The 11,209-nt window shown below is 45.3% G+C and overlaps 5 protein-coding genes across 10 annotated transcripts; 4 read left to right on the top strand and 1 right to left on the bottom strand.

Annotated features, from left to right (window-relative positions):
• The first annotated feature begins 50 nt into the window (after positions 1-50).
• Positions 51-3,753, top strand: LOC135338134 (furin-1-like). 2 transcript variants are annotated; one of them, XM_064534164.1, is made up of 11 exons: positions 51-246; positions 295-408; positions 461-556; positions 1,157-1,241; positions 1,289-1,326; positions 1,512-1,662; positions 1,745-1,917; positions 1,973-2,182; positions 2,400-2,500; positions 2,549-2,770; positions 2,868-3,753. In XM_064534164.1, the coding sequence occupies exons 1-11, from the start codon at positions 52-54 to the stop codon at positions 3,649-3,651; spliced, it is 2,169 nt and encodes a 722-aa protein (XP_064390234.1). In that variant the 5' UTR covers position 51; the 3' UTR covers positions 3,652-3,753. The 2 variants fall into 2 exon arrangements, with proteins under 2 accessions (XP_064390234.1, XP_064390235.1); XM_064534165.1 differs by having other exon boundaries at positions 2,549-2,808; positions 2,868-3,043.
• A 22-nt stretch (positions 3,754-3,775) lies between these two features.
• On the top strand, positions 3,776-5,646 carry LOC135338146 (G2/mitotic-specific cyclin-B-like). The gene is made up of 6 exons (XM_064534180.1): positions 3,776-3,936; positions 3,995-4,576; positions 4,631-4,792; positions 4,849-5,085; positions 5,145-5,285; positions 5,345-5,646. Exons 1-6 carry the CDS (start codon positions 3,913-3,915, stop codon positions 5,540-5,542), a joined length of 1,344 nt encoding a protein of 447 aa, XP_064390250.1. The 5' UTR covers positions 3,776-3,912; the 3' UTR covers positions 5,543-5,646.
• A 14-nt stretch (positions 5,647-5,660) lies between these two features.
• On the bottom strand, positions 5,661-8,532 carry LOC135338151 (uncharacterized). 5 transcript variants are annotated; one of them, XM_064534188.1, is made up of 15 exons: positions 8,269-8,532; positions 8,167-8,218; positions 7,979-8,112; positions 7,806-7,931; positions 7,640-7,759; positions 7,495-7,586; positions 7,381-7,448; positions 7,257-7,332; positions 6,872-7,204; positions 6,771-6,820; positions 6,608-6,719; positions 6,521-6,550; positions 6,350-6,464; positions 6,030-6,119; positions 5,661-5,973 (listed from the first exon to the last, which is right to left on the bottom strand). In XM_064534188.1, exons 1-9 carry the CDS (start codon positions 8,338-8,340, stop codon positions 7,060-7,062), a joined length of 885 nt encoding a protein of 294 aa, XP_064390258.1. In that variant the 5' UTR covers positions 8,341-8,532; the 3' UTR covers positions 5,661-5,973; positions 6,030-6,119; positions 6,350-6,464; positions 6,521-6,550; positions 6,608-6,719; positions 6,771-6,820; positions 6,872-7,059. The 5 variants fall into 5 exon arrangements, with proteins under 5 accessions (XP_064390258.1, XP_064390259.1, XP_064390257.1 ...); XM_064534189.1 differs by having other exon boundaries at positions 6,030-6,113; XM_064534187.1 differs by having other exon boundaries at positions 6,030-6,464.
• A 41-nt stretch (positions 8,533-8,573) lies between these two features.
• LOC135338148 (pro-cathepsin H-like) lies at positions 8,574-10,276 on the top strand. The gene is made up of 11 exons (XM_064534182.1): positions 8,574-8,712; positions 8,758-8,901; positions 8,956-9,023; positions 9,116-9,217; positions 9,266-9,352; positions 9,397-9,452; positions 9,508-9,658; positions 9,722-9,828; positions 9,892-9,932; positions 9,998-10,085; positions 10,134-10,276. The coding sequence occupies exons 1-11, from the start codon at positions 8,649-8,651 to the stop codon at positions 10,201-10,203; spliced, it is 978 nt and encodes a 325-aa protein (XP_064390252.1). The 5' UTR covers positions 8,574-8,648; the 3' UTR covers positions 10,204-10,276.
• A 13-nt stretch (positions 10,277-10,289) lies between these two features.
• Positions 10,290-11,149, top strand: LOC135338160 (protein KRTCAP2 homolog). The gene is made up of 5 exons (XM_064534226.1): positions 10,290-10,423; positions 10,486-10,640; positions 10,699-10,762; positions 10,824-10,890; positions 10,946-11,149. Exons 1-5 carry the CDS (start codon positions 10,420-10,422, stop codon positions 11,064-11,066), a joined length of 411 nt encoding a protein of 136 aa, XP_064390296.1. The 5' UTR covers positions 10,290-10,419; the 3' UTR covers positions 11,067-11,149.
• Positions 11,150-11,209: the final 60 nt, after the last annotated feature.

Raw genomic sequence — 11,209 nt, 5'->3', positions numbered from 1 at the left:
AGCTCAAACATTGAACATTGCAGTAGTTTCTGCATTGCACTGCTGCTAGTGATGAAGCTATTCTTGTGCGTGCTTGTCCCCCTTTTGTGTCCACGGCTAAGCCATGGCTCCACACTGCTGGAGGCTGTGAGAGAGGCGGTGCAGATGATGGAGGTCCCATCAGACTATTGGGCTGTGCAAGTACATGGTGGAGCCAGCAAAGCCACACAACTGGCCCACAAGCACAGACTGCAGCTTCTGGGCACTGTGAGCAGACTCATTACACAGTGCTCATTATTTATTCTGTTGTTGTAGATTGGCAACCTTGCAGACTACTACCACTTGAAGCTACTGCCTATAGCTAACACAGCTAACAGCGTGTCTGGAGGAGGAAGTGGTCTTTCTGTACTACTAGAGCAAGAACAGGAGGTGAGTACGGGACCTAGCTATAATCCTCTGATCATGCACACTTCTCATGCAGGTTGGCTATGTGAAGCAGCAGTCTGTACGAGGCATGAGCAGTCGTCAGTATTCCCCATCACCCACTGATCCACTGTGGCCCCAACAATGGTCCCTGGTGAGTTAGTCTATTATAATCAATGGTTCGGGGGGGACTCCTTTAGCTGATGCTGATCCAAAGTCCTGAAAAAGACCTTTCAAATGGTGTCATCAAGTTCTCATATTTGAGAGATAAACATACCATGGATAATACTATCCAAGGCCGAAAAATGACAAATTATGGCCCAGAAAAAATGTTGTATTCATTCTTTCGACATTGGGTCAACAATAGGCTACAGTTAAAGCTGTTCAACTCTAACCCCTCCTCTTGCAATCAAAGAATAGTACGATCTTTGGTTTAATCAATGGTTCAGGGACTCTTATTCGCCAATTTGGTCACACCATGGATAATAGCCCATGGTCCAAGGCCGAAAAGTGACAAATTATAGCCCCTACTGATTATTGAATTGAAACACATCATTTGACTTTTTATGCTTTAAGAAAATCATAAAAATGTTGAGATTGGATCAGTACTAAAGTCATGACTGATGAATGTTCAACTAACCCCCCCTCCCCTATATTTAATGTAGACTATGTATACACAGTGTAAGGTGATCTGTACACTGCCCCAAGTTGTCTCAAGTGTCTGTATGTTATCCACACTGTCTTATTCCTGAAGATGTCGGGAGGTGGTCTGCAAGTAGAGTCAGTGTGGAGAGATGGGATCACGGGGGACTCAGTTGTGGTGGCCATAGTGGATGATGGTATAATTATATATCACCTCTTATTCTAACCATCGACCTTCGTATAGGGCTAGAGAGGACTCATCCTGACCTCACTGATAACTATGTGAGTCCATCTATCCATCACATACGCACGCACACACACGCACGCACGCACGCACGCACACACACACACACACACACACACACACACACACACACACACACACACACACACACACACACACACACACACACACACACACACACACACACACACACACACACACACACACACACACACACACACAGGATCCTGCCGCCAGCTATGATTATGTGGACTATGACCTTGACCCCAGTCCCAAAGGTGAAGACCACGGTACCTCTTGTGCTGGCATTATTGCTATGGCAAGGGACAATAGCCGCTGTGGAGTAGGTGTGGCTTACAACTGCAGCATTGGAGGTAAGCTCAATCCTTGCCCTCCCCCCCCACACACACACACTGTCCTCCCCCTCCCCCCCCCACACACACACACACTATATAGGGGTGAGGATCAATGTGAGCTCTATTAGTGATGCTTTAGAAGCAAGTGCTCTAGGACACCACAACAGTTATGTGGATGTGTACAGTGCAAGTTGGGGTCCTCCTGATGTTGGCTTCTGGGTGAGTGGACCTGGTCCTCTCACAACCAACACACTCAAAGCCTCAGTCCATTATGTAAGCCCTATAGCTCTCTCTTCCCTATATTCATGCACTGCTTGCTTGTGTGTAGGGGCGCTCTGGTAAAGGCTCTGTGTATGTGTGGGCATCAGGAAATGGCGGAGCTTATTATGATTCCTGTGCTGCTGATGGATATGCTTCAAGTATCTATACAATAGCTGTTGGCTCTGTCAACAGAGATGGTACTCCAGCAAACTATGATGAGCAGTGTGCAGCTAAGATGGCTGTCACCTTCAGCCACAGCAAGGACAACCAACAAGTGGTGGGGCACACTCACTGTAGACACACTGTCCTCTAATCCAAGCAAAAAGCTGAAATGCTAATTTAGTTGGTTGTCTTCTGTGCCCTCTAATTAATGGAGCTAGGCGGTGTAGTTGAACATTCTTTTAGAAAGAGACCTTTCAAATGACGTGCAAAATATAGATGGAGCAGCCATTATATGGCAAACCATAACTATTGAAGTACATTAATTTGCCCAGGTTTCCTCCAGTGGGAATGGTGGTTGCACTGACAGCTTCACTGGTACAAGTGCTGCCACTCCATTAGCCGCTGGAGTCATCGCTCTCACACTCCAAGCAAAGTGAGCTAGTAGCTAGTATCAATGTGCAAGCCCTAACCTCCCCCCCAGTCCTCAGCTAACATGGAGGGATATACAGCACCTCCTTGCTCTCACGGCCAACACAACCTCTCTGACTGATGGTGACTGGACTACCAATGGTAGAGGCATCAATGTATCACATAAGTTTGGCTTTGGAGCTGTTGATGCTGTTGCCATGGTAACCAGTGCTCGTACATGGACCAATGTCCCTGAGCAGCTCTCACAGATCATCTACAGCTCAACCAGAACAAGGTGTGTATGGTCTTCATACAGTACTGTGTCAGAACAAGGTGTGTATGGTCTTCATACAGTACTGTGTAGTATTGAGAGTTGTATTCTTCCCCTACAGAACTGCTCGTTATAGTTCTCCCCTCTGCTTGACCTTTGAGGTGTTTCCTTCATCCATTGTATACCTGGAGCATGTTGTGCTGACCGTGAGCCTGAGTCTGCGTGATGTAGGCAGAGTGTACAGTGTGACTGACCTCCCTCTAATGAGCAACCACTCTTCACTCGTCTCCTGGCTGACACACTCTCATCCACGGAGAGGAGATATAAAGCTAGACCTCACCTCTCCCTCTGGTACTCTGTCTCACCTGCTACCATACAGACAATATGACTTTATCAACCAACACGGCTACACCAATTGGCCGTTCATGTCTGTGCAACATTGGGGGGAGAATCCCATTGGTCAATGGAATCTATCTGTGACGTTCAAATCCTCCTCTGGTTTCGTTTCTGTGAGGGGAGTGAGATTAAAGCTATATGGTATCCAAGAGACCTCCATACCACCCCCCTCCACACAACACATATCATCACACCTGCCCACACAACATACATGTACATCATCACACCCGCCCACACAACACACATCATCACACCCGCTCACACAACACACATCATCACACCCGCTCACACAACACACATCATCACACCCGCTCACACAACACACATCATCACACCCGCTCACACAACACACATCCACCACTCCAACTATACCCCCCCTCAAGTACATCCTCCCTGGCTCTGTGGGGGGTATGTGCATACTGATAGGTGTGCTATTATGTATCATCATCTACTGCAGCTGCAAAAGGTCCACACCATCTGCACACTGGGATACTACAACATTGCTGTAGCTATTTATACTGTGTTTTTTAATGCATCAATTATTTTAATGTTAATTTTTATAAATGTACATGTAATTTCCATTAATTTTACTGACCGCGGCTTATAACCGATACAGTTTTTATTAATCTTGGCCGCGGCTTATGCTCTGAGCAGCATGTGACACTATCAGCCAATGGGGATACAGTATTTGAATATTCAAAGTCCAAAGCACCTAGAATCAGCCAAGATCTCCAATTTAAGCTTCTATATCTTGTCCAAAAGAAACAGCCATGGCCCTCAGAAGTACTGTCCAGGTGAGCCAGTACTGTTTGTAATGATTGTGTAAGCTAGTCTATACGTGTGCCCGATTAGACCACCAACACTACAAGGAGCGACTATGGAACTAGATTCCCCACTGCCAAGAGCTTCTATGACAAAGTGAAGCCTCGGGCCGCCTTAGGGAGTCTGAACAATGCCAAACTCACCAAAGAGCATCCAGAGAAAGCTATGAAGAGCAAGGTCCCTGTTCTAAGGCCTGTCAAGATGGTAGCAGCTCCCCCTGAAGATATGGATGTGGCCACTAAAGTTATGAAGAGCAAGGTCCCTGTTCTAAGGCCTGTCAAGATGGTAGCAGCTCCCCCTGAAGATATGGATGTGGCCACTAAAGCTATGAAGAGCAAGGTCCCTGTTCTAAGGCCTGTTAAGATGGTAGCAGCTCCCCCTGAAGATATGGATGTGGCCACTAAAGCTATGAAGAGCAAGGTCCCTGTTCTAAAGCCTGTCAAGATGGTAGAGCATGTGCCAGCTCCTCCTGAAGATATGGATGTGGCCACTGTTACACAACAGCTCTCAGACATGCTGCACATTAAAGACATTGATTTGGCAGATGCAGACAACCCTCAACTGTGCACGGAGTATGCCAAAGATATATTTCTGTACATGAGAGAACTAGAGGTAATGAATGGTGTGTGTGTGTGTGTGTGTGTGTGTACTGTGTGTTCTGTACAGAGGAAGTTCCACGTGTCTCCAACGTACTTGAGGTCTCAGACACAACTTAACTCAAAGATGAGAGCTATTCTAGTAGACTGGCTGGTTCAAGTACATCTCAAGTTCACCCTCCTCCAAGAAACGCTCTATTTAACTGTTTCCATTGTCGACAGATATCTTTCAGTGAGTTGTACCAGGATCTCGTCAACCATTGTAACTATGACTACTGCCTATTACAGACACATCAAGTGGCCAAGGCCAACCTTCAGCTGGTTGGTGTGACTGCCATGCTGCTTGCCAGCAAGTATGAGGAGATGTATGCTCCAGAAGTGAGGGACTTTGTCTACATCACCGACGAGACATACACTGGAGCAGCAATACTCAAACTAGAGATGAAGATGCTCAAGGAGCTTGACTACAGTTTAGGGAACCCTCTTCCCATTCACTTCCTCAGGCGCTACTCTAGGGCTGGAGAGGTAAGCCCTTCATTGTGTTGTGTGCTCTAATCACTTCCATCCTCCCCCTGGCTCTCTAGACTACTCCAGAGATACACACAATGGCAAAGTTCCTAATAGAGCTGTGTCTACCTTCCTACCCTATGCTAGATTTCTATCCTTCATTATTGGCAGCTGGAGCTCTCTACCTGGCCATGTGTCTCTGTGGGAGTGGAGAGTGGGTAAGTCACACCCCACCCTCACATGTCACACCCCACCCACATGTCACACACCCACACAGACGCCATCTCTTGTCTTCTACTCTACATATTGTGAAGAACAACTCATTCCCTGTGTCAAACAAATGGCTAGGATAGTTGTTGCCATGCCAACCTCCAAGCAGCAAGCCATCAGAAAGAAGTACTCAGATGTGAAGTTCCTAGAAGTAGCAAAATCAGAGTCTCTCAAAGGAACCACTGTCAGAACTTTGGCATCCTAATCCCACTAACTGATCTACTAGCTCAATACAGAGTATTGTACTTGTTTACTTGTGTATTTTGGTGCTTTTGCTAACATTTATATACATGGTTTCACTTTTTTGGAGCACACTAAGATGATTAGAGAACTACGTGTACAATGTATGATATAATTATTGGTGGGATAAAAAAATTCTGTGAACTCTTAAAATTTAAATGGACTGAGCTTATACATTGGATGATATAATTATAAGAATTGACATTTCTCCATACATTGCAATTGCATGTACACATAGTACATTGTCATAAGTTGAATCCTTCCTTGATGGCTTTGCGTAGATTGCTGTAATAGGATAACTGCATGTCTGGTAGTGCTGACTCGACTATTCTTGTGGGTAGCTTCCCTTTCAAGTCTGTTTGCAACAAGTACACTAACTTGGTCTTGTGGGGCTTCCTGCAATGAACACACACATTCCACTGACAGTCATAGTGAACACACAGAGCACTTACCCTTCACAGGAGAATAGAGCAGTCCAAAGATATGGTTCCAAGCTCGTGTGCACTTGTCATCCGTGGGATATGGATACTCTATACCTGTACCTGCCTCATGATATGGCACATTATAAATACTGTATTACTAGAATGTTTTGCAAGCATCAAACTTTTGCGAACTTTGCGATGGTTGATCAATTCGCAACATTAAAATCCGCAAAACCTAAATTATTACTAGTAAATACACACGATCCTTGCCAGAACGCAATAGTTAGATCGCAAAGGGTCAAATTTTTGCAAAATATTCTAGTAATACGGTATACAGAGTACAGACTTACCACACACCATGTGCACATTATCCTCTGAGAACATGCCCACAATATCAATGTACTCTCGAGCGGAAATGAGACCACCTCCAATGCTCTTGGAGACAGTGCGCTGAATGTACATTGTCTATATAAAGGAAGGCACTACGTCTTTACATAGGTAGGTAGGTAGGTACAACTCACATCACTCAGTTCCCGCAATACTTCCCACAACTAAAACAAAATAATTTATGAAGGATTAGGGAAACACATACATCATGGTAATCATACTTTGACAGCGTTGTGAACATTTCTCTTTGGGTTGTGAGTATCTCCTGGGAAGAAGGTGGCATGTCTGTACAGGACTGTGGGAGGTACATCCAGCTCCCCCACAGCCTTATATCTGTAGCTACCATGAGTAGACACACAGTGACACACTATATAGATAACTTACACTTTACACTTGTTGCCTGGAATACTGTAGGACGATATTTCCACATCTTTCTGTCAAACAACCACATAGCTATTGTCTCGTATTTGAGGTGGTCTACATACCGATTTCTTGATGACTGGCCACTCTTGTCCTGTGTATTGGAGCGCTACAGATCTGACCTCTTCCACTAACTGTTCATAATCAACGGCTGCAGTAGTCATTTCAGCACTCGTTTATCACAAATGCAATCAATGATACAACAACCACAACAGAGGAAATATAGCTACACTTGTGTGTGTTCCCTATACAGCTAGAGTAGGCCAGTGTTCATAATGTTGGGGACTGCAAAGCTTGTGGGTGGAGTACTCTCTCTCATTGTCAGTTTCTCCTCAAGAAACTTTAGCCTCTCCCTACGATTCATCATTGTCTGCAGTGTCTGACACAGTACACGCAACCTGTGCTCTCAAACATAGATGACAGTCTTCTATTACTACTAGCTCATCTTACCGAGGCATTCTAGCTATGAGTAGCTGTGGAGTGTAGTGTGGTGTGTCAATAAGAACTTCCTCAGAATCCTGCTTACCTGAATACAATCATGATTATAGTCATACGTACACAATAACCAACATACATAGTTTCACTGGTTGGTTGAAAGGAATGAATAGAGGGTGTCTTGTGGGATGTGGATTCTGTATCAGTCTGGAACAATGCTTGTATCAGTGTTGTGTATGCACAGCTAGCTCACCCGTTGTGGTCTGCCCTCTTAGTGGGAGGAGTCAGACGTGGGAAGAGACAATAATGGAGATAGTGTTGGGGCTTGTGGAGAGAGTGCCTCAACTGCAGACCAATCTCTATGGCACTACTGTGTAAGTGGGTGGTGTGTGCAATACCTGAAATGACTCTCCATATCCAAAGTCTCCATAACAGAATGCCCAGTCAGCATACACTGTACCGAATGCACTCCATGTGTCTAGATCAGTTAGCTCACATTTCCCAGACAGTGGAGAGGTCTAGAGAGCTGTACTATATATACACGAGTGCAGCTAATGCACGTACGTGTATAATGTCATGTAGGTGGAGTACTGCCTTGCTCAGAGTGGTGGTAGTGTGAGGCAGTAAGGGAGATGCAGTGACCAACTCTAACAGCACATTGTTGTCATGACCAGTGCAGTCTTCAGGCAGCTGTATAATGTGTAGTTAGGTATACACGCACAATGAACCCTGCTGACCTTGACACTCCAATGCTTGATGCTATCACACACAGCAGAGTCTGTATTCTTGCTGCTCTGTTGGAATGTGAAGTACTTGGTCTTGTGGCACAGAGTCACATTGAGTGTAAGCAACTTCAACATACGAGAGTCAACTGCAGGCAAATAATTATTATTGCATGGGATTGGCAGAGCGTTTGTACGATCACCTTCCATATCCTTGAGTAGTATTGTCTTGATGTGTACAGTCAGTATGCCATGCTACACGTATGCATTCGTCAGTGATAAGGTTACAGCAGCACTACCCTCACCACTTCTCTTGGAACTTGCACTTTCTGCTTAGCATCATCTCCCTCCAGTAGACTCTTCTCTAAAGCATCCATAACCTCTCTAGGTCTTAATCACGCTCACCACTCCTAGATTATACTCGCACTCCTGACCAAGAGAAGAGAAGAACCACCAGCTGCAATCAGCTGCAGGAGTGCATGGCCGGCTGCAGGTAAAGAGTGGGAGGGGCTCGTTGTTGACTTCCGGTACGATTTTGTGACCGCTAATTAACATGTTAGCCCTGATCCCAGGCCGCACTTCCTCCGAAGAGTGCAGGAGCAGAGCAGAGTACCTACCTCTGGGTACGTGCAGGACCTACATACAGACTGTGGCTATAATTATATTAGGCCTATTTAATATAATAATGGCTGCTTTGTTGATTACTCTGTTTGCCTTGTTGTCTGTTGCGGCTACACTTCCAACAGAAGGTGAGCTCTTGTGAACGTTATGGTGGTGGTCTATTGTAACTGCAGATTATGAGGCTGTATTCTCCTCGTGGGAAGTACAGTACGGCAAGCTTTACAGCTCTGAGCAAGAGAGGCAATTGAGGCTCAAGATATTCATCGAGAACCTAGACTATATCCACCACCACAACAAGCAAGGACACTCGTATGAATGTGAGCTAGTGCATTACATTGTTTGTTGTGAATGGTGTGTGTGCATGTGTGCAGTGGAGGCCAATCTGTTTGCTGACCTGACCTTTCCAGAGTTTAGAGCCAGCTACCTCATGGAACCTCAGGTACGCGTGCATATACTGCACACACAAACATACACACACACACACACACACACACACACACACACACACACACACACACACACTAACCTTAGAATTGCTCTGCTACTACTGGGCAACAGTTAAAGACTGCTGATCCCCCCCCGAAGGCCATTGATTGGAGAGACAAAGGTGCCGTAACTCCTGTCAAGAACCAGGTACGTATAAAATATACTAATGAGAGATTGACTTGATCCTCTTTGTAGGGTCAGTGTGGTAGCTGTTGGACCTTCTCCACCACCGGATGTCTAGAATCACACCATTTCCTCAAAACTGATAAGCTTGTTAGCTTGGTAAGTGTGCACTTGTCATCTGCATGTCATTATCCTACACACAGTCAGAGCAGCAGCTAGTAGACTGTGCCCAAGCGTTTAACAACAATGGGTGTGGGGGGTAAGTAATTAATTATCCTTATTACCTTTTACTGTACCCACTCACACCCCCACAGTGGTCTGCCCTCGCAAGCCTTTGAGTACATTCACTATAATCAAGGCATTGATTCTGAGGCTTCTTACCAGTACAAAGCTCATGATGAAGTGTGTACCTATAAACCCTCTCAAGTGGCTGCTACAGTGACTGATGTATTCAACATCACATCTGTAAGCATAATTATACTGAGTAGCAGGAATTTCTGTTGACCTCTCCCACCCACACACAAACAGAATGATGAGGAGCAGTTGTATAATGCAGTGGGGACTGTTGGTCCTGTGAGCATTGCTTATGATGTAGCCAGTGACTTCAGGTTCTACAAGAAAGGTGTCTACTCCAGGTATATAGTCTGTCCCCTACTCTAGTAAGCAGTGTATGAGTAGAGTGTTATGTTCGTGTGCAGTGAAAAGTGCAGTAAACAACCCAACAAAGTCAACCATGCTGGTAAGAACATATACATGTACAATAAGTACATGCAAGCTAATACATGTACACACATGAATATGCAGTTCTAGCTGTTGGCTACAGCACTACTGAGGGTGGCGTTGACTACTGGATTGTCAAGAATTCTTGGGGAACCTCATTTGGATTGGACGGGTGAGATCAATGTTTCCAAATCCTCTCTCATCTTGTTTGTACATGTAGGTACTTTTGGATATCTCGAGGCAAGAACATGTGTGGTCTAGCTGACTGTGCATCCTACCCCATTGTGTGAACACATAACTCCTCTATTATAGTCCTAGCTAGCTTGCTGACTAAGTAATGCCTTGTAAATGATTGGTTTTTGAGCGGTCTGTAATCGAGGGTAGCTGCACGCCCACGCGCACTTCTAAGTGTTTAAGCTTCATTATTATTTGTCGCCTACGCTTCGGGAGAGTAGCTTTAAGCACGTGACTCCTAAGAGTAAAAAGACGATAGATCACGATCGATCATGGGTGAGTGTATTAAAGTGTGTGTGTGTACGTATATACGTGTTGTGTAATGTCACCCACTATAGGTCTCCCTACTGGCTATTCCCTCGTGTCCTCTGTGGCTCTGGCTGTCCTCACACTGGCAGCAATGCAACTCTTCAGAGATGAGCTAGGGGTCGAAGGTCGGAGGGCTATCCTTGGAGGATTCATAGGATCTTGGTTTTTCATCTTTGTGCTCACTGTAAGACAATGAGGGGGGGGGGGATGCACTGCATGTTATTATAAGTGTTTGTGTGTAGGCTGTTGGTAATCTAGGCACTCTGATGTTTGGAGAAGGCCACTATACCAAGCTCTTCCCTGAAGGTACTTGGACGTGTGTACTGACACCCTTATACTCTGCCCCCCCCCCCACACACACACGCAGTGATTGTGTGCCTTTTAGCTTCTATGCTAGTGTCAGGATTGGTCCACAGGGTCTCTGCTACAACATGGTGAGCAAGGTGACATGTGTACTGTACCCCCTCTCTCTACTCTACCCCCACATAGTTTGCTGTTTTCTCTCGGAGCTCTGTACTTTATTAACAAGATCAGCTCATCTGTTTACTCTCTGCCAAGCAAGGGGTCAGGGGTCAAATCTATGCCAGGAAAGGGCAAAGCTTACCGATGAACAATAAATGTGGCATCTTGTGAAATATGAATATATGATTAATTTGAAGTTCTACAGTGTAAAATAAATTATTGGTGATCGCATGTGTGACTTGCATTTACATGTAGAGGAGGGGCTACCTTGAATAAAAGCCGCCTCAGTGC

This window comes from Halichondria panicea, chromosome 7 (assembly GCF_963675165.1).
Source record: "Halichondria panicea chromosome 7, odHalPani1.1, whole genome shotgun sequence".
Lineage (NCBI taxonomy): Eukaryota > Metazoa > Porifera > Demospongiae > Suberitida > Halichondriidae > Halichondria > Halichondria panicea.
Note: the sequence above shows the minus strand (reverse complement) of the source record. Positions and strands in the feature narration are given on the sequence as shown.

Bases quoted from the DNA above. Each gene is read 5' to 3' on its own strand.
- LOC135338160 (XM_064534226.1), top strand. The intron at 10,641-10,698 runs GTAAGACAATGA...GTTTGTGTGTAG, and splicing joins TTTTCATCTTTGTGCTCACT to GCTGTTGGTAATCTAGGCAC. The intron at 10,891-10,945 runs GTGAGCAAGGTG...ACCCCCACATAG, and splicing joins AGGGTCTCTGCTACAACATG to TTTGCTGTTTTCTCTCGGAG.
- LOC135338151 (XM_064534187.1), bottom strand. From the start codon at position 8,340: ATGGATGCTTTAGAGAAGAGTCTACTGGAGGGAGATGATGCTAAGCAG. The intron at 7,760-7,805 runs GTACGTGCATTA...ACAGCTCTCTAG, and splicing joins ACCTACATGACATTATACAC to ACCTCTCCACTGTCTGGGAA. The intron at 7,333-7,380 runs GTATGTTGGTTA...GATTGTATTCAG, and splicing joins CAACCAACCAGTGAAACTAT to GTAAGCAGGATTCTGAGGAA.
- LOC135338148 (XM_064534182.1), top strand. From the start codon at position 8,649: ATGGCTGCTTTGTTGATTACTCTGTTTGCCTTGTTGTCTGTTGCGGCT. The intron at 9,659-9,721 runs GTAAGCATAATT...ACACACAAACAG, and splicing joins ATGTATTCAACATCACATCT to AATGATGAGGAGCAGTTGTA. The intron at 9,829-9,891 runs GTATATAGTCTG...GTTCGTGTGCAG, and splicing joins AAGAAAGGTGTCTACTCCAG to TGAAAAGTGCAGTAAACAAC.
- LOC135338134 (XM_064534164.1), top strand. From the start codon at position 52: ATGAAGCTATTCTTGTGCGTGCTTGTCCCCCTTTTGTGTCCACGGCTA. The intron at 409-460 runs GTGAGTACGGGA...CTTCTCATGCAG, and splicing joins TACTAGAGCAAGAACAGGAG to GTTGGCTATGTGAAGCAGCA. The intron at 1,663-1,744 runs GTAAGCTCAATC...CACACTATATAG, and splicing joins TTACAACTGCAGCATTGGAG to GGGTGAGGATCAATGTGAGC.
- LOC135338146 (XM_064534180.1), top strand. From the start codon at position 3,913: ATGGCCCTCAGAAGTACTGTCCAG. The intron at 3,937-3,994 runs GTGAGCCAGTAC...GTGCCCGATTAG, and splicing joins CCCTCAGAAGTACTGTCCAG to ACCACCAACACTACAAGGAG. The intron at 4,793-4,848 runs GTGAGTTGTACC...TGCCTATTACAG, and splicing joins TTGTCGACAGATATCTTTCA to ACACATCAAGTGGCCAAGGC.